This window comes from Neolamprologus brichardi, chromosome 1 (assembly GCF_056152115.1).
Source record: "Neolamprologus brichardi isolate AB-2024 chromosome 1, ASM5615211v1, whole genome shotgun sequence".
Taxonomy (NCBI): Eukaryota; Metazoa; Chordata; class Actinopteri; order Cichliformes; family Cichlidae; genus Neolamprologus; species Neolamprologus brichardi.
In genome coordinates, this window is record NC_142104.1 from 40443270 (window position 1) to 40467056 (window position 23787).

At 42.6% G+C, this 23787-nt stretch overlaps 1 protein-coding gene across 3 annotated transcripts; it reads left to right on the plus strand.

Annotated features, from left to right (window-relative positions):
* Positions 1 to 837: 837 nt before the first annotated feature.
* Positions 838 to 23575, plus strand: znf319a (zinc finger protein 319a). Of its 3 annotated transcripts, XM_087842097.1 has the most exons (14): positions 852 to 1242; positions 2225 to 2581; positions 12870 to 13246; positions 13333 to 13444; positions 15796 to 15897; positions 16019 to 16069; positions 16234 to 16293; positions 17518 to 17601; positions 19800 to 19910; positions 19995 to 20096; positions 20595 to 20695; positions 20803 to 20951; positions 21924 to 22011; positions 23130 to 23575. In XM_087842097.1, the coding sequence occupies exons 2-13, from the start codon at positions 2393 to 2395 to the stop codon at positions 21995 to 21997; spliced, it is 1512 nt and encodes a 503-aa protein (XP_087698223.1). In that variant the 5' UTR covers positions 852 to 1242; positions 2225 to 2392; the 3' UTR covers positions 21998 to 22011; positions 23130 to 23575. The 3 variants fall into 3 exon arrangements, with proteins under 3 accessions (XP_006804629.1, XP_087698223.1, XP_087698222.1); XM_087842096.1 differs by lacking the exons at positions 852 to 1242; positions 2225 to 2581 and adding an exon at positions 7334 to 7492; XM_006804566.3 differs by lacking the exons at positions 12870 to 13246; positions 13333 to 13444; positions 15796 to 15897; ... (7 more) ...; positions 21924 to 22011; positions 23130 to 23575 and having other exon boundaries at positions 838 to 1242; positions 2225 to 5696.
* Positions 23576 to 23787: the final 212 nt, after the last annotated feature.

Here is a 23787-nt window from a genome sequence, read left to right on the forward strand (position 1 = left end):
ATGTTTTATAGAAGGTGGAGACTGTCATACCTCTCTCCTGACCTCCTTTGAACAATGTAATGATTTAAATTAAAAGTTGGATTCCTCACTCCACAAAACCTATTGACAACAATTTCCAGTCCAGTTCTTATATAATGTGGCATAACTCACTCTTTTCTTGCCACTTCACTTCCTTCAGATTGCTTCCTGACAGCCATGCTTCCAGTGAGCCGCCTATATCCAAAGAAACAGTTTGAAAAGTGCTTAAGGAAGCTGAAGCCCATGTTAAAAAGTCTGCCACCTTTGAACTAAAATACATGATCTTTTTCAGTTTTGATAAAAGGACACAGAAAGTGATAATTCTGTGCTGCATGCGGATCCCACTGTGATGCCGAGGAACCCATCAAACTCATCGTTATAACAATGTTTATCTTCCTCTTTGGCGGTAATAAAGACCATATTTTACTAAATAAACTGAATGCTTCTTGCATCTGTCTATTTATCTATCTAGACAGACAGTTTTTTCCCCACGTTATTACTTTAGAAATAAAACTGTGGATTCTAATTTTTTAAAAATACTTGAGCAAATGTAGAATGTAAAAAAAAGGAAGGCTGCCTCTCGCTTCCTGTGACACACAGAAACATGTTGTTCCTGTTGGTGAGTGAACAATATCAACAATGTTGAAAAATATGAATACATTGTTATTAAAATTGTTGCCTTTAATATTGATTTTAGGCAACGGTGCTTTTTTGTGGAAAACATTAAGTGAAATGAGCTTTATTTTAGACAAAAGTGTCGCTGCTGAGAAGTTCACCTAACTTGTGCGGTTTTGTCTGTCGGTTGAAAACGATGGTATCAGTTGAGACTGTGGGGGTTCATGGTGTACACGACGGAGCTGGTGAGACAGCGTACACAGTTGAAACACTCCCCCTACTGTCAAAACGGGGAAGTAGACTTTCTGATACGTTAACAACACCTTTTAGCTTTTGTGGTGGATTGTAAACTCTTCCAACAATCAGCGAGAGTTATTTTATCTCCACCGGAGCTCGTTTTGGTTCCTCGGTGCTTCTCTAACATAGTATCGCAGTAACAGCGACGACAGCTCGCTGCGTGGCGGTTTCCGGTGTCCGTCCGTCTGCTAGAGGATGGCGTCCGGCTTCAACCGCATCCCTACCACCGCTGGTCCTCCGAGTCCAGAAAACACCGACGGTTTTCGACCAGAGGCCGAAGACGGCCGTGAAAAGCAATGCTAAGCAGCTCAAGTAAGTTATCGTGAATTCATTTTTTTCTGAATGCGATTTTTTTTTTTTGCAAACGTGCGAGACTCCGCTGCAGGAGGCGGATTTCCTCCCGCAGCTTCGGGGAGGCCTAGTTTGATATGGGTCCTGCATACAGTGAAGGTTCATATCAAATGTTAGACCAGTATAAATGCTATTGTGGCCTGTCATGAAGCGGCATTTTGAAGCCAAAAAATATAGCTTAAAGCCCGTGGTACTTGAGTCGCTTTTGCAATGTTTGATTAACACACGATATGCAGTTTATGACCAAGAAATACGGGAAGTTAGAGTGGTTTTCTAGTGAAAGAAAACCGGTATTATTTGCTAAGGAAGTCCAGTTGTTTAGTGTCGTTAGCTGTTACTAGTGGTTAGCTGTTAGCTTTCGCAATTGACAAGCTAACGTCGGGTAGCAAGCTACTCCCTGGAACCGAGGGGGGGAAAATGAAATACGTTGTAAGAAAGCGTTTATTTTCAGGGCCAAGTAGACAAAACCTTGAATCGTAAACCACTTGCATTTAAAACATACTTGTAATTGGAAAAACTCGTCTGTTAATTTCCCGAGTTACGTTTCAGGAATTAGACCGAGCCAAATAATTGTGGTTATGGTAATGATCAAAGCTAGCTTAGCTGAGGGTTTTAGGGTTTTCTGGAGAAGTACATACATGCACTCTACATCTGCATTAGCTAACTAAATGTACGAAGTACTTTGACTTCTGTCTCTAGTATAAGTATGGGACAAGTTTTAGGCCTCAAATTTGAGGTATTTTTCAGTTTTTCCTCACCACAGTCTAAACCTGAAATTCAGGCAGGCTTGTATTACTTTCTTGTAGCCAATAGTAAGTTTTGTAAATTGTTGTTGATATTGAGTGTTACATACTGTGGTAACTGCATGCTTTAATATTTTACACTCCCTTTTGTGTGTTCGCTGGCCAATCATACTTAAATCTATGTTCTTCTATCCAAACAGGTTTTCTCTCCTAGTCTCAGAGGACACGTGTAAACAGAGATACTGCACTGAGCTCTTGTCAGTGAGCTCATTTCCATTTTTGAAAACCACATCCACCATTCTCTCAGTTTGGGACTGAAATTCCCCTGTCATCTCCCGAGTGCTGAGCCCTTGCATGCGAAGTGGAAGATGACGGAGGCGTGGCAACAGCAACAGCATGCAGTGGCTCCACCCTCTGTTGTGCACACGCTTCCCCAAGGGACTGACAACCCTCTGGGTTGCGCTGTGTATGGAGTCGTCCTGCAGCCAGACACCTCCCTGCAGCAGCCCCAGCATGGCCAGCAGCATGCTGTTCAAGCTCAGCAGCCTTCGCTGCAGGTAGGGGGCGAGAGAGGGCACAAGTGCGGAGCCTGTGGCCACGACATATCTCACCTGGCCAACCCCCATGAGCACCAGTGTATGGTAACTCAAGACAGATCCTTCCAGTGCACGCAGTGCATGAAGATCTTTAGTCAGGCGACAGACCTTTTAGAGCATCAGTGTGTGCAGGTGGAACAGAAGCCTTTTGTGTGTGGTGTATGTAAGATGGGTTTCTCATTACTCACCTCCTTGGCTCAGCATCACAACTCACATGGCAACGGAAACAATCCAATGAAATGTTCCATCTGTGAGAAAACCTACCGGCCGGGTTCTGGGAACGCAACCCCCACCTCGTCAGCTGCCAACCCTCAGCAGCCCTCCACCGGGGAGACATCCGGTGGAGGCGCAGCAATCAGTGCCTCGTCTCCTCCTGCATTTGAGGCTTCTGCACCAGACAGGCCATATAAGTGCTCCGTGTGCCACAAGTCCTTTCGCCATTTGTCAGAATTGACACGTCACGAAAGGATACACACTGGCGAAAAGCCATACAAATGTGACACGTGCGATAAAAGCTTCAGTCAGTCTTCACACCTGGCACACCACCAGCGTACGCACAGCTCAGAGAGACCATATAAATGTGCTGTATGCGAGAAGAGCTTTAAACACCGCTCCCACCTCGTGCGGCACATGTACGCTCATTCAGGCGAGCACCTTTTCAAGTGCAATTTGTGCGAGATGCATTTTAAGGAGTCATCCGAGCTTCTGCACCATCAATGCCAGCCAGAAGGCGAGAGGCCTTTCCGCTGTGGGTCATGTGGAAAGAGCTTTAAGCGGCCGTCTGACCTGCGACAACACGAGCGCACCCACTCTGAGGAGCGACCTTTCCAGTGCGAGGAGTGCCAGATGAGCTTCAAACAGCAGTATGCCCTCGTTCGCCACCGTCGCACTCACAAGAACCCAGCTGACCGCCCTTTCAAGTGCAACCTCTGCGATAAGGGCTTTCTCCAGCCATCCCACCTGCTGTACCACCAGCAGGTTCATGGCATGGAAAGCCTCTTTAAGTGCGCCTCCTGCCAGAAGTCGTTCAGTCAGTCGGGAGAACTTTTGCGGCACAAATGCGGCGGCGAAGTGGAGAAACCCTATAAGTGCGATGTGTGCGGCAAAGGTTACAAAAAGAATTCAACGCTGCAGCGCCACCAGAACTCTCACTGCACAGAGAAGCCGCTAAAGTGCTCGCTGTGCGACAAGCGTTTCGTGTCATCCTCCGAGTTTGTCCAGCACCGCTGTGACCCGACTCGGGAGAAGCCGCTGAAATGCCCCGACTGTGAAAAGCGCTTCAGGTACTCGTCCGAGTTGCAACGCCATCGCCGCGTTCACACGGGGGAGAAGCCCTTCAAATGCGCAAGCTGCGACAAGAGCTTCAAGCAGCGTGAGCACCTGGCCAAGCACCAGAGTGTGCACTCGCGTGAGACGCAGTTTAAGTGCGTGTGGTGTGGCGAGCGTTTTGTTGACCTCACAGCCCTGCAGGAGCACACGGTCCAGCACACCGCAGAGGGCGAGAGTTTTCCTGAAGCTCCCTGCATCCCGTGAGCTGAGCTGCTGCCAAGCCCTGGGCAGGAAATGTGCCAGCCTCCACTTGCTCATTTGTATTTTAGAACATGCCCCCATTAACTATGAGTTTTAGCATCAGTAATGTTAAGACTTGATTCATCCTCTGAGTAAAAGGTAAATCGCCAGAGGGGGTTAGGCTCCCTCTTCTCCTTTCCTTTTCTTTTTTTTAATGCAAGAGAAAGATGTGTAATGTCAAACGTGGAAAGATCTCGATTTTGTTTAATACTGTGTGGAACCTTATCCTGTGGTTGCATGTGGTCGTCTGTTTTGTACCCGTTTGATTCTGTTAAGAAAGATGGCAGGAATGTCCCGATAGTTGTTTCCAGTACATGTGTAGGCTCCTCTGCAATCCGTGTGTGCCTTCATTTTCTGTTGTTTGTTTTTTCTGTTTTCTTTTCGTTTATTTTTTTTAAAATCAATCAATCATTTTGTGGTGTTTAATTTTATGTCCAGTATAGCGCAAAGAAAAGTCCTCCCTTCCAGCAGTTGGCTTGAGCTGCAGTATCTTTTCACATGCTAGGTCTTAGGTAGTATCATCTGTTTGTGCATGAATATTTATCACACTTTAATATCACTGTTGTATTATAGGTTTGATTTATTTAGAAAAACATCCAAGAAGAAGGAAAAAAATACAAGTGGATTGTGAAAATGTATAGCCAGTGTCCTATGAAATGTGTGTTGTTGCATCTTTGTATTAAAACAGATGACATGTAGGTAACTAACCTATACCTATTATGTCATACGAACACTTGACATGTGCAATAGAACATGCACAATGTAATATTTATGACTACTGATTAATGGCATAGTCTACTCTGTTATATTATAGATTGTGTGTATACGCTATGTAAACATTGAGAACTGTATAGTGCTTACGTTACCTGCTTTTCTATTTACTATGAATGAGCTTGCTGTATTTTGCAAGCACCTTAGTTCCATTTCCAGAAGGACATTTAACCCAACAGGACTTCAAAGCATTATGTTGCTCACTTGCCACAAATTAGCTGCATTAGTTACTGTATGATAGATCTAACAAAAGTATTATTATTTTTATTGTTATTATTATTATTATTATTATTATTATTATTATTTTTCAAGAATTGGCCTTGTAATGTTTTCATGGGATTGTAGCCTCCCCTTGGTCCAGAGCAGATGTTCAGCAGATTAATATGACTAGCCTCAAAGTTGCCACTTATGTGTTGGTTTGTACCAGGGATAAAGTTTAAAAAAAAAAAGTGTGTGTACCTTTAGTTTACTGTGTGGATTTCTATATTCTGTACAATCTTTGCAGTATATTTAAAAGAAGGACGTGGGGGTTTAAAAGATCACAAACTGGGATTAGCAATGGGAAAGTGAGATGGATGGATTGTGTGCCATGGTTAAAAGATCCTGGTGAGTCTGCTTCACGCTGCAGTATGGGGTTAGCAATTGTAATGGAGCACTGATTTACACATATGGATATCAAATATAGGCTCCTGTTCATACTGTATACAGACAATTAAAATAAACCACCCTTATGACAGTTAAAGTGTACAGTGTTTTCATCAGCTGTATTATCAGGAGAATGAATGAATGATGATGATGAAGGTTAAAGAGGATAGACATCAGGGATGGTGTGACCTTTCAAGCCAACCATACATAAGGCAGGTTAACGTACATTCTACTTATAATCAGATTTATTTGAATAAATATGGCAGCATTTGGTGTTTGAAAGGAGGTTGAGTGCTTTGAGTGCTCAGAGTATAAAAGCGCTATAAGAACCAGTCCATTTACCATAAAACTGACTCATAATATTCCAGCTCCAATGTAAACTGAATTTGCTTTGTACTGTCAAGTTTGCGTTGATGGGTGTACGTGGACATCGAGGTGAGTTTTTAGGGAAAAAGGTGCAACTGTTACTAATTTATAATTGACCTGCTATTAAGACAGGAAAGCCTTTACAGTAGCTCACTGAAAAGAGATATATCCCATTACATTCCTCAGATTAAATATGAAAAAATAAAATTGACATGATATTCTGTCATTTTGTTTTTTATTGTTTATTTGCTGTTTATGTGTCTTGGCAGTCTTGTTCTTCCTCGTGTACTAACATAAATGTCCTGAAGTTGAATATGTTTAGAGTACACAAGCCAAACGCCAGGTCGTCTGTCAGTAGGGAAAGAATAACTGGGTATAAACAAATACACGGAGAACTCCATTTATTTTTTTTAACCACTGAACAAATTGGGACATGAGGGTTTACATAAAATAGCTAATATTTACTAAACTTAGTTGAGCAGCGCATTCTTTTTAGGTATTGTAGGAATTGTAATTGTAGCTGTTTTTAATGTAATTTGGAAAATTCTGCAGTACAATCAACAGTAAATCCCTACTAGTTATTTATTATTATTATTATTATTATTATAAATTTGATTCGATCAACTTGTACTAGTAATCTGGTAATTGAAAATCATTTCACTTGTAGTTTGGATAAATTTACAAGATGGTGGTTTGAACTTGATGTGTAGTTTGGGGACAGTGGCTCTGACAAAAAGCAGTTCAGCAGCATTGCTGAAGATGTGAAGATTGTAGTTGGGAGTTATGGAGAGAGATGTTAGGGAGACTTGGGGGTTGAGCAGTTTGGAGACACTGAGGCGAAGCTGCGATGGTTTGGAGATGAGGGATAGTGACTTCATTGGACAAAGCATGTTGAACATGGAGATGCCAGGCAGGAGAAGAAAAGGACGAAAAAGCAGATACTCTGCTGTCACACCATCCGCTGCTTTATTTTAGATGCATATATTATATTAATATGTATTTGTAAAATAACGTTTAGTAAAGACTGACAAAATAGTTGATGTTGATTGCAAGAAGAAAGTAAAATTGTAGCAGATTTGTGCTGCAGTACTTGCCTATCCTGCTACTAAAAACAAACATAAATAAATGCAGGTAAATGTTAACCAGCTTTCAAAAGTTACTAACGGAAAATAATACGTGGGAAAATATTTAGTAATAATTACTCGTTTAAATGGGGTCTTATTTTTCACATCTAAATTATGTCGTTTAAGGCTTGCTTTACTTCCGGGTTACGTTGACTGTCGAAGGGAAGATCATCCTATTTCTGCTAACGAACCGCTGCTAGATGTACCCCCATCATCACCACCACCCCTCCAGTGAAATAACTATCACATCATTGACAGTGTGACTATCACACCCATTTCAATAACTTCAGACGTGCAGCAGCGGCTTCGCTCCACGAAGAGCGACTTATACCGGAGCCAGCGAGCTAACTCTGATGTTGGGCGGACTTCCTCCGAGCTCGGATATTTCTACGACGAGGTTAGCAGGCTAACTTTAGCCCCGTTATTGATTTCTCGTCACAGAAATGTCACACTGACACACAGCATGTGGCGTGTATGTGTCCCTTATGCATAAGGACAGAACAATCATCATCCATCGTCTTTGTCTTGCTCCATTATTGTTGACGTTTTAAGATTTTATGCTAAGGAAGCTAGCTAGGTAAACGTTGCTAGTTCGCGTTAGGCGTATGTTTAAGATATGCTACGGTAGTTTAGTGGTGACCAGCTGGACTGGATGCCACAGTTTCTGTTATACAGTGTAAATGTGGTTGGTGAAAAATCCACAGGGTTTGTCTTTAAGAGGAAGGTGTTTATGGCGCTGGTTCAAAACAGGCAGAGATGGATTATTAAAAACAGGCCTTTTGGGCATGAGCCCAAGGGATGCGAGGGTCCCCAGCACTGCACCTGCAAAATCGCAAATAGCTGTAGATTTAAAGGGGGAACGCGGGAGACCTGTACCCCCATTAAGTAAAATATCTGTATCTACAAAAATCTCCTGAAATCGTCTGATGTTCAATCATTTCTGAGGCAGGACCCTCATTTCCCCATCTTAAATTGTGTTTCTCCCAATACTCAAGTGAAACCTTTGCCCACTGCAGAGAGAGCAGCTACACAAACATAAAAAGTGCAAACATGGTGAAAAGGAAAGAAACAGCCCCCAAAAAGATTACACGACAACAGATACTCAAAAATGAACAGAGACAAGGTCTGCACAGATTCACATCAGTACAATTATGTTATTATTGGTGACTCTGAATGCAGGGGAGAAACATAACAAGGAGAAAAAGGTTCCATTGCTATGAGCGTGACATCATTGTTTAGCAATGCACAACTGTCAGAAATGCATGCTAGGACTGACAGGCTCGGAGGCATGTTTCTCATTCTTGAAATTCTTAAGACCAGTTCTTGTTGCTGTGATTAATGAAGAGAAGCAAAATGTTAACAACCACAAAGAAATTAACCAAAACTACTACAGATTTAAATAAATAAATTAAAAAAACTAAAGATGTAAAAATGACCCCCAAAACCACAAATGGATACACAGTGATAATACAAAAGGGCACAAAATGACCAGTAGTCAGAAAATGACTATAAACTGCTCTTACTCCTGAGAGGTGCTGACGGGAATATCTTTTCTCACACACACACACACACACTGCAGCACTGAACATTTGTATGTATCACACAATGTACTTGCATGTGAAATTAGAGCAGGTCACAGTCTGGTGAAGTCCTTCCTCCTGCGTGTTTTACTCAGGCAGCACATTTTCCCCTAAAACAAATGTGGCATTTCCAGTTCTTTACAGTGCACCTGCATTGCGCTGTCCTGTCATGTGTTACATGTGAGAAAAGGCAACTGCACACAATCATTTGACCAGATTGAACCTGAATTGTACAGACTTTTTCTGAAAATCACTTTCAATAGCACGTTGATAAGTCTTTAATAGGGTTCCACTGTTAATCAGCTTTAATTTCAATCACAATTTTGGCCTCCCAGCATTAAATGAACTTGATTAACCGATATTGAAAATGCATACTTCACCAATATAATGCAAAGCAAAAGATAATCATGTGGTTCTTAAATTAATGCCAAAGATATAGTGAAGTCAACAGTGCTGTCGGATTTTATTTGACCAAAGTCGTGTCCGATAAACACCAGGTAACAAAGATTTATTGCCTAAAGATATGTGAAAGTCTTGTGCAGGTTTTGTTACTGCGCAAAACATGGGGAACTGTAGAGGGAACTCAAAGCTGTTGAGTACTTTTCTGCAAGTTTTATTCACATCAGGCAGGTACAGTGAAGGGAGTGAAAATCTTTCACCTTTGCTTTGTGAAGATCTGCTTGAAACAGGTGAATAAACACCTTATATGTCTGTAAAGAAATGATCACGAATGCAGCAGAATATAAAATTGGAAGCCTTTGTGATGAACTTTTTTTTTTTGTCACATATACATATATTTTTTTTAAGATATTCACATGATGGAGGATGAATTTTATTTTGAAGTAACGATTTGTATATTAGTTGGAATGTAGCGTGACATGGATGTGGAAGCATTTATATGTTAAAATTCTTATGTTTATATTTTGGCCATAATCATGGAGCTGTAGTCTCTGCTTTAATCTAGTCCAGGTGCTTTTCTTCCTCTGTGGATGACTGAAACTGCCAAAATTTAAAAAACAAACCACTAGTTTACTTTTATATCAAACATCATAAAAAAGAAGGGAGGGGGTGCACATAAGACATCTAAAATTGGTAAATGCAAAGATCAAATAATATGTGAATGAAATAGGAGCTTTGGTGAATAGCGAGATGAATTCAAGTATATTTACAAAGTGAAATGAAGAAGCATAAAAACTGCTCAGCTACCACAGTTTCTTCAAAAATGCTTAGCATGTGATTTTTCTTGTGTATACTGTGTCCGCATTGTTGTGGTACAGCATCCAGCAGTAGTCCGCCATCATGCTACAATTCCCGAAACCTTGGTATTGATTTTCTATTAACTGAATATCCTGATAAAAACCCTCTCCCTGTTCATTGCTCACCATGCCAACATTTTCTGGAAAGAACTCAAATTGTGAGTGCAGGATGTGTATTTTCAATGGCATGCGACAGCCCAGCTTCTGGTAGGAATCGAGCAGATGCCGAACTCCTTCCTTGTATCCAGGAGACTTGTGGATGTCCAGAAAACTTTCGCAGAGCCACTTGAACACCACCCAAGCTTCAAACTCAACTGTTGAGAGAGTTTGTTTGTACCTTTCATCCTGCAAAACAGACTTGCTTTCTTCTTCTGGTGACCTCCTGGGAAGTCCTCATCATGGCGCAGGCAGTTAAGAAAGTTGTGAATAAAGTTCTTGCATTAGTCAGCGCCGCTCTTAAATACTCCAAACCCCGGCTAGCGACTTTCTGGCACTACGCCCGAGTGGAGCTGGTCCCACCGAGCCCAGCTGAGATCCCCAAAGCCATAGAAGCTGATAGGGTGGCTGTAGCTTAGGTGGTAGAGCAGGCCATCTACTGATTGGAAGGTTGGTGGTAGGGGTGGGCGATATAAACGATATACGATAGAAACAATATAAATTTGGCCAACAATAGAGATTTTGACTATACCGCTCTATCGCTATCGCGATAGAGCGGTATAGACCTGTTTTGGTCGAAAGCATCGCAGTGGCTACAACCATTATCATCTGCAAATTATGCCGACAGTCATACCAAAGAGATGAAGCACTTTTGAAATATGAGGAAAGCCAAAAACTGCGCTTCCTCCACTTCTGTAACATTGATTCATTAATGTTGAATTCTCTCGCAGCTGCTCTATTCCCATGTTGTTGCAGTATATTAATAACTAACCTTGTATAGAGATTGAAAACGTGACGTCATTCATTCATTAACTGCAATAGCCGGTCGCATGTCAGCCACGGGAAGAGATCGGTTGTTATCGGATTACGTCGTTGAAGAGAAATTGTTCGAGTCATGTTTCCAAAGTAACAAAGAGGCGACGGATGGCCTGGATTGTAGCCATTCAAAGACCAAATATAACGTCCCAGAACACTCCAGCTCACATGTTAGTCTGCTCCAAGCATTCCCACAAAGGTCAGTGTTTTGTTGTAGGTAATACGTCATTTTTCATAACATAATTGGTGATATAGGTTACAAGCAAGTCTGGCGCTGAACAGAAATTGTCGCGCTATGCTCCTTTGTTTATTGTGCATAAATAGTGAATTGTCCTGACACAATATTGCGCTTCGCTTCTGTTGTTACCATGGTACATTGACAAAAACATATATTTTTATTCGCAGGGTAAAACTTTTTTTTTTTATCACTAATTGCCCAGTACGATCACAGCATACAATATTATTGTCAATGCTACATTTCTGTAATGCGAACTAGAAATTATTTCCACTACTAATTAATTACCGTTGAGCTCAAAGGTCCTATTAATAAACGGTTAACGAATGTGTATTTATGAAGACGATTTGTGAGACTGGTAAACTTATGATACGTACGATGGTCTTTCGTTCTACACGGTGCATTTCAAGCTCCTGTACCCATCCGTCGGTAAACTGTACCTGGGCTTGTTGCAGTGACCTGAAGTTACTAAACTTCATGAGTGTATGCACTCACTCCAAGAACCGTATAATTATAAATATGAGCGTGGTGAAAGTTGGGCAGCACGCTAACGTATTTTGTCCACTCTGTGTGCTCGTAAGGGTCTGACCCTTTCACTCCTTTGATTTTGTCCTCGTATATTTTCTTTGACTTTTCATCAAGTCTGTCTTTGTACGGACCGGCATTGTTCTCCTTCGTTTTGTACAAACCTTTTTTGGGGGGCAAAGAAAAACCAAGAACATATTGGAGCCAGAGAATGAACGTTTTGCAGTGCTGAGTTCCCGGCATGCAATGCGCGAAAGTCACGTGGTCTGTCAATCTCTATAGTGGATGAATATTCTCAGTTGTTCTCCTGACTGAAGTTTGGCCCGTGTATAGCATCCTGCTATGCGATTGCATTTGTCCCTGACCACCAGGATCCCTCACGTTAACTTTTATCGAGTGGAAAAAAAGTTGGCGTTCATTGTAACCAGATGCAGCTTGACCGTGTTCCTCGTCACCTTCTACAGAAGCTAATCCATCATATGCCGGTACAGGAACAGGCAGTAAGTCATCATGAGGAACAGGCCTTATTGCAGATTCCAGACTGGGATATACAATTTTTTGAGAATCCTGTTGTATTCACGCGGCAAAGATAGGAATCGCTGAGATGATCTCACTGTTCCCGCCACACCATCGGGATTGCAAGTGGCATTTCGCAGATTTAGGCAGTCACGCAGTCCATTGGAACAACTGTTGCAGATGACATGTGGAGCCCAAGATTTATCCTGGTCACCCAGTGGATAAAGTACAACTTGTACATCTTCTTAAGGTCCGTGGTAATTGGGCGACGTCGTGAATGAACCGCACTTAACAGAAACTGTCTGGATGATTGATACAATTTCTAGGCATGGTAACAACTGAAATCAATCACAGTTAATGCAGTCTGTAACATAAAACACAGGGAACTGTCATTAAATCTGGCAATACGCTTATGGTTAATTATTCCAACTATCATGCAATATGTAACTAGCTTCATCACAGAAGCTACGCGCTTAAAAAAAAACAAAACACAGATTTGATATCGGCATGAAAAACCCACATAAACTTATCTCTGATGACTTTGACCTGTTGACCTGTGTTATTGTGTCCTTAATGTTATGCAGCTATCTTCCACCGCATGGAAATGTTCATACATTTCTAAAGAGTCTGAGCTTTACTTTGAAGAAAGACATTGACCCACAGTTATGCTCCTCTCCTGTCTTCCTGCAGCTGGCGGCTCTTCATCCCATCCTACTGAACACCTTGCTCAGGGGCTTCACTCAGTCAGTCATTGTAGCTCTGTCAGTCTGCACGGCGACTGTGTCAGACCAGCCTGACAGCTTTCATCAGAGGCCACGAGCAGCCAAAGCCAATGGTAAGCACGGCTCGGGGACCTTAGAGCCGCATATTCTGGAGAGTCGGTGCGCTGCCTTCCAGTATCGAGCCAGCAAGTATTTAGAAGGAGGTGAAGGTCCTCGACTCGGATCCTCAAAGCTAGCAATGCCTGGCCCCACACCGACCCTCAGCAAAGCTCGGGTTTACACCGACGTTAATACACAGAAGAACAGAGAGTACTGGGACTATGATGCTCATGTGCCAAACTGGAGGTATATATATACATGTTGGCTTCGTGAGAGCATGATTTTTTTTAATGAATTTTTACTCACTGCCAAAGTGTTTTTGCTTTTCTCAGTAATCAAGACAACTATCAGCTGGTGCGTAAACTGGGCAGAGGGAAGTACAGTGAAGTGTTTGAGGCCATAAATGTGACCAATAACGAGAAAGTGGTGGTGAAAATCCTCAAGGTAAGCACTAGACTGACTTTTTTGCTAGGGCTGTGTGTGTGTGTGTGTGTGTGTCTGTTTTTTACCTTTTATACCTACAATCTCTAATTTGTATTGTGGTAACATGAGTCTTCTCACTTTGGCAGTTATCCATTTCTGAAAACCTCATCAAATCCTCAAACATTTTTAAAATATCTTCTGTTTAAGCTTTTCTTGGCACTTGCTGACTTTTCTTTGTCAGATTACTTTCTGTAATCCTGTCAAACCTTACATTGTACTCTGGCATCATCTCTTGAACAGGCTGTGGCATTAATTTACTTCTGGATCCCATCAGTCTGGAGAGAATGCCTCCCCCTCAGAAAACCAGCTGGATGAATGTGTTTCTCTCTGGTTCCCACTGATCAGTTCCATTACTTAGTGGGGATGGTCGGTTGTAGTCCTGTTTCCCTGTATGACTTGCAGCAGGATGAAGGCGGTCTCTGGGACTACTGGGATCTGGCATCTCCCTGGGAGCTGCAGTTGGTATTTTGGGGTGTCTGGGTCTCTGCCTCAGTTGGTAGCGGTGGGGACTGGGGTGGGTGCTGCCTAGCAATCTTAGGGTGTGGGGCCTGGGGTCCCTGATCCCAGGCTGGGTGGCTGCCCAGGTGCCCGGGGTTGCCTGGTGTCCGGCTGGGTACCTTCTTGCACAGGGTTGGTCTGCACCCCGTTGACTGCCTTGCAGTGTAGTGTGTGTTAGCGCACGTTGGGATGTCCGGTCTGCACCATGGGGCTCGTGGGTAACTGCAAGCCCATTGGGTGGGGTAGGGTGTCCAGGTGAGGGGAGCAGTGTGTCTGTTGTAATTGAGTGGTCTCTTTGGGCTCATCTGCACACCCCTGTGGTGGGGCGTGGGAAATGGGGTGCACACTGAGCCACTTGTTTGCTGCTTCTCTCCTCCTGGTCCTACATATCCCAGCACTCCCTCATACGGCACATTGTTCATACAGTGTCACAGTGGGTAGAGCAGTCATATGGGTGGATTTGCTGAGCCTGGTCATGGAGGAAGGGGTTCACCTCCCCTACCACCCCCCACTGGACGTTGCTGTTGCTTTGGGATCCTGAACTCAGCTCGCAACGGGGTGGCAGGCCTCTAGTGGGATTGGCTGCCCATCGCCTCTGGTCCTGGACTCCCACCCCTGCTGGGGGGTAGTATTGCTTCTCACCCTCTTTTCAAGTGTATTTTGTGACACATACACACTCACAAACTTTCACGCTCTTATTCACACACACACACACACACCAAAGAAAGATTGATTTATGATCGTGGCTCAAGAGTTGGGAGTTCGCCTTGTAATCGGAAGGTTGCTGGTTCGAGCCTCGGCTTGGACAGTCTCGGTCGTTGTGTCCTTGGGCAAGACACTTCACCCGTTGCCTACTGGTGGTGGTCAAAGGGGCCGGTGGCGCCAGTGTCCGGCAGCCTCGCCTCAGTGCGCCCCAGGGTGGCTGTGGCTACAATGTAGCTGCCATCACCAGTGTGTGAATGGGTGGATGACTGGTTGTGTAAAGCACTTTGGGGTCCTTGGGGGCTAGTAAAGCGCTATACAAATACAGGCCATTTACCTGTGCATTTTCAAGATTTTGTTCCAGGTGCTATATTATTGTTTTTGTTTTAAGGTGCATTAACTGGCGATGCATTGTGCATTTCTGTTTGTACCCTGTCGTTTTATTACACCCCACCCCATTATTTTCCCTTTCTACTACCTGTCCTGTCTTATACATTATCAAACTGTATACCAGAGGAGCCTATAGAGAATTTATAGAGCTGATCTTGGAAAAACAAGTTGTTTGGCTCAACAGTGCATTCAGATCATAACTCTGGTTGCATAAGCTGCCAGTCAGGACAGGAGTTAACAAAAAAAGGCTGTGGCATCAACAGCCAAGTGAATGAGATACCCAACACTTATACACAAATAACTATGCAGTTAATGCTACAGAAACCCTTAAGTAGAATATAAAGATAAAGAAGCTAAAGAACATAAAGAAGCTGTTGATGATCTAGAAAAAATCAGCAGGAATATTTAATAAGTAGATATTTTTGTGCCGTGACAAGCTTTTATTAACACATGGTATCACTTTATGGTTATTGTAGCAGCTTTATTGTAACTATTTCTGTCATCCACAGAACATTTAAACATTTTAAATGAGCAGCATAATGTTGGAAACACTGTGTGTGTGTGTGTGTGTGTGTGTGTGTGTGTGTGTGTGTGTGTGTGTGTGTGTGTGTGTGTGTGTGTGTTTGTGTTTGGATGCCCAAAGATGGATTCTCTCAGCAGCGCCCTATTTTCATTTCCACTTATTTCCGTTGTGCTGACTGTGAGTGTCCATCTCTACTCAGCCTGTCAAGAAGAAGAAGATCAAACGGGAAATCAAAATTCTTGAAAACTTGCGAGGAGGAACCAACATCATCCGCCTGGTGGACACGGTCAAAGACCCGGTGGTGAGTTGTGAAAACCGGCAGCTGCATGCGTGCGTGTGAGCCATGTAATCCAGTCATGCTTGTAACTCAGTGATACCTGCTGTTCTCCTCAGTGAAGCCATGTGTTGTCCTCTCTTTGCAGTCCAGAACACCAGCGCTAGTCTTTGAGTACATCAATAACACAGATTTTAAGGTACTCAAGTTTGGACTACCAGCAGGGTTACCATCCATGCAAACACGTTGATGTCCATTATTAATAACATGCATAACCCTCCAGTTAATGCTCCACATGTGTAGAGGCCAGCTGCTCACATCAGAACACTTTTTATACATTGATGTCTCTCGTGCGGTCCACAGGAGCTTTACCAGAAGCTGACAGACTACGATATCCGTTACTACATGTATGAGCTTCTAAAGGTAATATTACTTTGTTTTCACATGTAAACTGATCCTCACTTTTCAAAGTGGAACTGCAGAGTACCACTCTTCAAATGTGCTGCGGTCACTGAGGGACTTCCTAATTCAGAGTGTGAATCTGTCGCCACAAGGGGCCAGCAGCAGAGCCAGGATTATATCTAATGACACAGCACGAGTCAAATATGAAAGCATCCTTAGGACAGTTTATCCAGGACGTTTTAAGTAAAGTTATAAAACGACTGCTAAACACTTTAGTTTAATAAAAACGAAAGCAAACTTTGTAAGTGTTAAACAGCCTGCACTGTCACATGATAACACACGAGTCCATATGGACCGCTCCGGGAATACTCACTAGAGGTGGGAATCACCATACATCCCACGATACGATATTATCACAATACTTAACGCACGATACGATATTATTGCAATTTTTTAAAATATTTTGCGATATTCAGATTCTGTACATAAAGGTAAACTTTATCAATATTCATTTTATCTAATATCAAAGTCTCACACTCAGTCTTTGTCTCATTTCAGTTTTATTGTTGACAAACTGAACGGTTTGTATTACAGTCTAGTCCAACTTAACTGAATCAACCATCTGGTACAATTATAGCTATTCTGAACTATGCAGTTTATGAAAACTATGCAGCCCCTTCAGCAACTGAAGAATTTGAAAGTAAATTAAAACAAAATATAATTTTACATTAAATAAAAAAGTTTTAAACTTAATTAAAATAAAACATGTCTTAAATTAAAATAAGTAAACTGTCATGTTTATTGCTGCCAAAAAACAAGTTAAACACATTTGGACAGTGAAGGAATGTCAGGATTCTTGCTCAGAAAAAGGATCAACATGCTCTGAAGTCAGAGCAAAAACTTTTTTGTAACAAAATATCGATTTCTGCTGTCCCTGTATCGATACATTATTAGCAAACAAAATATCACCATACTACACAGTATCCATTTTTTCCCCCACCCCTAATACTCACTGATGATAGAACGTCGTTAAACATTCATTCAGATAAGCTGTCCTGAGCATTAGCAGACAAAGCAGTGGCCTCAGTGCTTTTATTAATGCTATCTATGAAAATGTTGAATGCGCACAACCTTTGAATTTGAATGGGACGGACATAGAGGGGAAAAGTGACTTTTGGAGGTACATTTGGATGGAACGCCACCACGATAAGCAGCTCACTAAGCCTGTTCTGTGTGTTCTTCAAGGCTCTGGACTTCTGTCACAGTATGGGGATCATGCACAGGGACGTGAAGCCGCACAATGTGATGATCGACCACCAGCTGAGGAAGGTGCTGCTGACGCTTCTATGGGTTGTTTTGTATGCTGGAATGTTGGCGAGTTGTGTGTCTGCAAACACTTGTAGCCCTTTTTCCATTAGGACGTGCTCGGCTCAACTCATTTTCCATTACAATCGAGTGCTAGCCACACGACGTCATTTGTAGTCTAGGCGATGTTACACCTGCTGCTCAGTCTGTGGGTTTTTTGGGTGACGGGTTCATTTTTGTGAGGCTTTCCATCGTTTCAGAGTCCTTAAAAAAAATGGCGGTTTTGATTTTCGTGAAGGAAACACTCCCATACCCCGTCGAGTGACATAACTGACCAACCAGTCAAACACATGCTGTCTGTTGATCACTTGGAACCCCGGCCAAGTGGGTACTAGTGATGTGTGGATCGATCCTGAAATATCGATTCCTCCGATACCAGTCATTTATGTTCTAGAATCGATTCTCACATTAAAATATCGATATTTTAGCAATTTAGGGTAAATTTGTAGTTTATCATTAACAGGAACACAGTGGAAAGAAACTATAACATTCGGATTGTCTACATTCAAAGGAACTACTTCCTCTTCCGCCTTTCATAGTCATGTGCGAAATACGGCTGTATAAATGTCTCGCAGCCCCTTGGTGTGCGCACTCACAACAATGGCTGAGCGTAGTTGGAGTCATGTGCGAACCTATTTTACCTCCACAAACAGCTGAGACGTGGTTTGCGATACATGTGGCAAAAAAGTGCTCCAAGAGTGAGGTGTTGTGGCCATACTTGCCAACCTTGAGACCTCAGAATTAGGGAGATATTCAGAAGGGCTGTTAGGGGGGAGGGGGGGGGGGGGGGTGATAAATACATGTTACAGGGTTTATTTATCAGCTAAAATACGTTAAATGTCACCGTTATTATTGGCCGGCCCGAAAACAGCGGGGGTGTCCAAATTCAGAGGCTGCTTCCACCTGAGGACCCGGCCTTCGCGGTCTAAAGAAAGCTGGGTAGTACGTCACGAGCTCCCTCGGTGGAGTGAAACTCTGCCGTCTGCTCCTTGCTATCTAACATATAACCAGGCACTGACTTAAACTCTCGACCGTTTCACACTTTGTTTAATCAGTTTTCTGTTTGACGTTTATTCAGCTGTGTGAAAACCCCGGAGGAACCCACCCGAGGGATTAATAAAGTTTAATTTAATCTAATCTAATCACTTTAATCTCAGCCAAACCGATTTACTCACGAACAAATAAAACACTGAAAAAGCCAAACAATAACATTTTTAAGTTATCAAAGTGACTTATATATCATGTTTAACCCGAGTAGCGAAAGACCGCGGGGGTTTGAAGACAATGTGTCGGTCGGCTCAGATATTTGAAGTTTACACAGCTACATTCTCACCTGAAAACATGTTAAAAGTTTTTTTGCGACCCAGAAAGACAAATAAGAGTAATATTAAAACTAAGTAGCTGCAGTAGTAGTAGCCATTGTTGGAAACTGGAATTGGCTGGGCCAATCTGGGATATGGTTTTTCAATTTTGTTGTCCGGGTGGAAAATCGGGAAAAATTCGGGAGAATGGTGGCTCCGGGAGATTTTCGGGAGGGGCACCAAATTCGGGTTGGCATGTATGGTTGTGGCAACATCACTAACATGGTCAAACACCTCAGAGTAAATCATATCACAGAGTATGACGAGCGTATGTTGAGGCGAACTGAAGAGGAGGAGAGGGACAGGTGCTGCCAGGGCGAGACAGACGTCTCTCGGAGTCCTTTAATGCTGCAGGCAGGCAAGGTGTTCAAATAGTGCACAACTTCAGTTTTTTTTATTTCTATATGATGAACTCTGCATTATTAAGTGATAAGAACAAGTAATCTGATGTCCTGTAATCATTATGACGCTATAATTTGAGATACAATAAATAAAATAAGTTTTTGTACAAAGTATCGGATCAGTATCGTCGATACCACCCTGAATATTACTTGGTATCAGATCGGAAAGAAAATCAGTGGTATCGCACATCACTAGTGGGTACTATAAAAGTACCAGATACTGGCCCCTAATAGAAAACCCTAAAAACCATGTCGAGCACTGCCGAGCTGAAGTGAGTAGGTGCTAGTGGGAGAACGGCTAATACTTGAGCTGTAACTTTGTCAAACCACAATGTGAACCTTCAGAATGGTTCAACAAGACACTGTGTGTAATGTTGTCATTTCTGTTTGTGTGTGACAGCTGCGTCTTATAGATTGGGGTTTGGCTGAATTTTACCATCCCGCTCAGGAATATAACGTCAGGGTGGCCTCGCGCTATTTCAAAGGCCCCGAGCTGCTAGTGGACTATCAGGTATGCTTCCACTCAGCAGAACACGGTCACCTGCCCGTCTCAGTTTTCTCCGAGCTCATTTTTAGTTGTGTGTTGTTCTTTCAGATGTATGATTACAGTTTGGACATGTGGAGTCTCGGCTGCATGTTGGCCAGTATGATTTTCCTGAAGGAACCGTTTTTTCATGGCCAGGACAACTATGACCAGGTAAGAGAGACAACATGAAGTGGTTTTTCAGAAATGTGTGATCCTGCAGGTCAGACACAAAAATGCTTTGGTGGGTTGTACTTATGCTTTTGAACTATAATAAATTGTAAGCCAATGATAATACATAGTAGTGACCTGAATATAAGCCGTGTGTTTTCTAAGAAAAATCCAGACAGCAGTGAGTCGAAGGAGCTGCTTTAAAAGGAGCGACAGCTTGTTGTGTCAGCCTCCACTTCATGCTCTGAAAGCTGCAACTCAGACATTTCTACACTAACTGTAACAACAGTTCACTCAATTAGGATAAAACGGCCAACAGATAACATTTTATTTTTAAAAGGTCAGAGTTCAGGTCTCGATGAACAGTGATGTAAAAAGCCACTGACTGACTGTGTTGTCTTTGTTTCTGCTTTCATAAACAGTGTCTTCTGCTGTGACAGTGCACTGACATATTTGAGCCATTAGGGGGCGCACTGACGTGGTATGCATCTTGTTTTCCAGCTGGTCCGCATCGCTAAGGTTCTCGGCACCGATGAGCTCTTTGGCTACCTGCACAAATATCACATAGAACTGGACACTCGCTTCAAAGACATGCTGGGGCAGTGAGTATCGCTGACTTCCCCTAAAACTGCTGAAACATATTCAAATGTATTGAAAGCAGCTCACACCCAGGCAGCTTAACTAGATGTTAATAGCCACTTGTTTCCAGGCAAACACGGAAACGCTGGGAGCAGTTCATCCAATCAGAGAACCAGCACCTGGTGAGTCCAGAGGCTCTGGACCTGCTGGACAAGCTGCTGCGCTACGACCACCAGCAGAGGCTGACGGCGGCCGAGGCCATGCAGCACCCGTACTTCTGTTAGTACCGCGCGAGCCGCAGCACGTCTGCAACAACAGCTGCCTGCTGAAATAATGAGTCACAAATCTGATTTCACTCTCAAGATTATACAAGCTCTTCTTCCATTTTATCAGTTAACTCCATTCACCAAATATAAAGCAGCGATGTGTGACCACAGTGGCCAAACACACAGTAACCTGAATTCACCAGCAGGCCGTTCGTCTTCAGCCTTGTGGACCTGATCTGATATTTTCACTCGATCAGCTGATACTCCTTATGATGCTGACAAAGCAACATTTATATTAAAATACTTTACTCGTCTTCCAGAATCATTGTTTAAAATCAGGAGAATTCTTTTTTTGATCATGTAGAAATTCACTTTTCAGTTTGCTTTTTAAAAGATAAAAATGTCTCAGTCCACATCAAAGCTGTCTGTTATGTGGACTGATTACAGATGCATGTGCACTGCGTGATTATTAGTACAGCTTTTCACATCCAGGGTTTCCTTTTTCATCCTTACACATCTGCACTCTTACCTGGGTCATAAATTATACATAAAAAGGGGGGGGGGGTAAATAAGGGGTGGCATCATCTAAATTCATTATAAAAACATTAAGAAAGATGGTGCAATTTGAAAACACTTAGAGTTCTGGTTTCTCTCACGTCTCTTTCTGTCTCTCAGCTTCTGCTCTTTCTGTGTCCGTAGGCAGGATAAAAGATTGATGTTATTCCAGGTATTTTGGCCACTGGTAATCAGGTTGTGATGAGGAAGTGCTGTTTTTAAACATGACGTCATTTTTAAAAATTTAACGTGACCCATAACAAGTGACAGCCCGTGCACTCATCAGCAGAGTTTACAGAAGTCATGTCAGAAAGTTGTGTTTGGCCACATCTGCGTCTGCTTTCTCTCCCTCTCTCTGTCCTCCTGCCTGAAGACGGCCTAAACAAACGACAAGAAAGCTCACGGAAAACATTTTGTGTTTATGTCTCAGATCCTGTGGTGAAGGAACAAGCAAATGCCAACACAGATGGCTCAAAGGCAATAAGCAGCTCCAATGCAACATGATACCCAGAGAACAGGTAAGACACACAACAGTACTCTATTTATAATATGTAGAGATGTAGAGGTATGCAAAAGCTTGGATGTGCCACTTTACATGTCATGCCAATGCGTGTGTGAATGAAAGGCTCACTGTTGGCTTTTGAAGTGATTACAGCCACTGCAGCACGCAGAAGCTACGGGCTTTCCTACAAATGCTGATGCTTTAGTCTGAGTCTGTTTACATATTATTTCTGTGAATGTTAAATATCAACCAAAAACGATACAAAAACAGCACAAGCCGAGCTTCTTCAGAAGGGACCTGAATTTTTATCTAGCAGCACGTAACGTGGTCGTGCATTTGTGCTTCAGGCTGTTTTCTGCATGTGGTAGCAGTTTGTTGTCACCAGGGGGCAGTGTTAGAACATGTTGCATCACCAGGGGTGCAGATGTTCTTGTGTTCCTTTAGTTTATTTCCTACCACAGTGAGCACAGTAATCAATAAAGACAAAACAGCTACTTTGGAGTGATGTAAAACTAATGTTTTTTATTTTTGGAGACATTTTAATCGGCGAGCGCAGTGAAGAGTAGAAAGGAAGCAGTGGAGGAAGGTGCACCTCAGCCTGTTCACTCTGTGAGCTGACATAAGGCCTGAGACCAAGATTCAAACACTGTAAACTGAAACTGCAGCCAACGGTCTGTCTACACTGTTGTTTTGAAATCTGATGATTTTATTCACCTCTTCCTCCTCATGTTGACCATCACTGTTATCTTTCCTCTTCACCCGGCACCTTCACGCACTCCATTTAAGACAACTCTGGTTGTCTTAAATGGAGCTTCTTTATTTACTCAGACACCCTGTGGTGACCCGGGAAAGACTGCGGAGCATTACTGGAAAATTTTAGGATGATTTTAAACTACCTGACTCAAAATAAAATCCTTCACGAGCCAAAGTTATTGTTCCTTAAAATAAAAAGCAGCAGCTGTGCATCAGCATTTGTAGACAGGCTCAGTATGAAATATTTGCTGCAACAGAACCTGCTTAGACAAAGCCGGCCTGTTATGAATATCAAATAGTGTCCTTTTGCCTGTGTTCTGCTTGCTCACACCTCTGTGATTACAGGATGAGTTTTCAGTATTTGTTTTTCTGTCCATTCAGGAAGAATCTTTATTACCTCAACTTGTGACCTTTTCGTGGCAGAAACCTCTGCCTCCACATCAACAGCCATACTGGAGCAAGATGTCAATTTTGCAGCACAAACAAACACGCACGGAATAAACTCCTCCCAACAAAACCCTGGGAATCTGCGCTGCTTGGTCTGAGTCACAAATAAATCAGATCTGGAATCAGATCTGACCCCTTCACCCTCCTCTTCCTCCTCCTCCTCCTACCTGCCAACATCTCCACTTGTTTTTAAAATGAGCAAAATGACTTGTTGGATGGGTATCAAGCTGGTGTTATTGCTGTGAAGACCTTTGTCGGTTATTGCAGCGACGACTTCAGATCCAGTTGCGGGTTTTAAGCACTGAGTGGCGTGGAGGCTCTTTTCTGCTATGGATAGAACAAAAGCTATATTAAAAGAGAATAAACCATTTTTATTTAAAGGTGTGTCTTTTGGACTTTTATTGTCTCTGAACTGAAATTTATCTTCAAACACTATGGTCCACATCGCTCAGACCTGGTCTCTAAAGTTTAGTGTAGCCAGTAGGGCTGTGCGATATGACAAAAATCGAATATCCCGATATAAGACATTTATCGTCCTGACAACAATATAAATCACAAAATGTAATATTTTCTGTAAATTCTGTGAATCTCG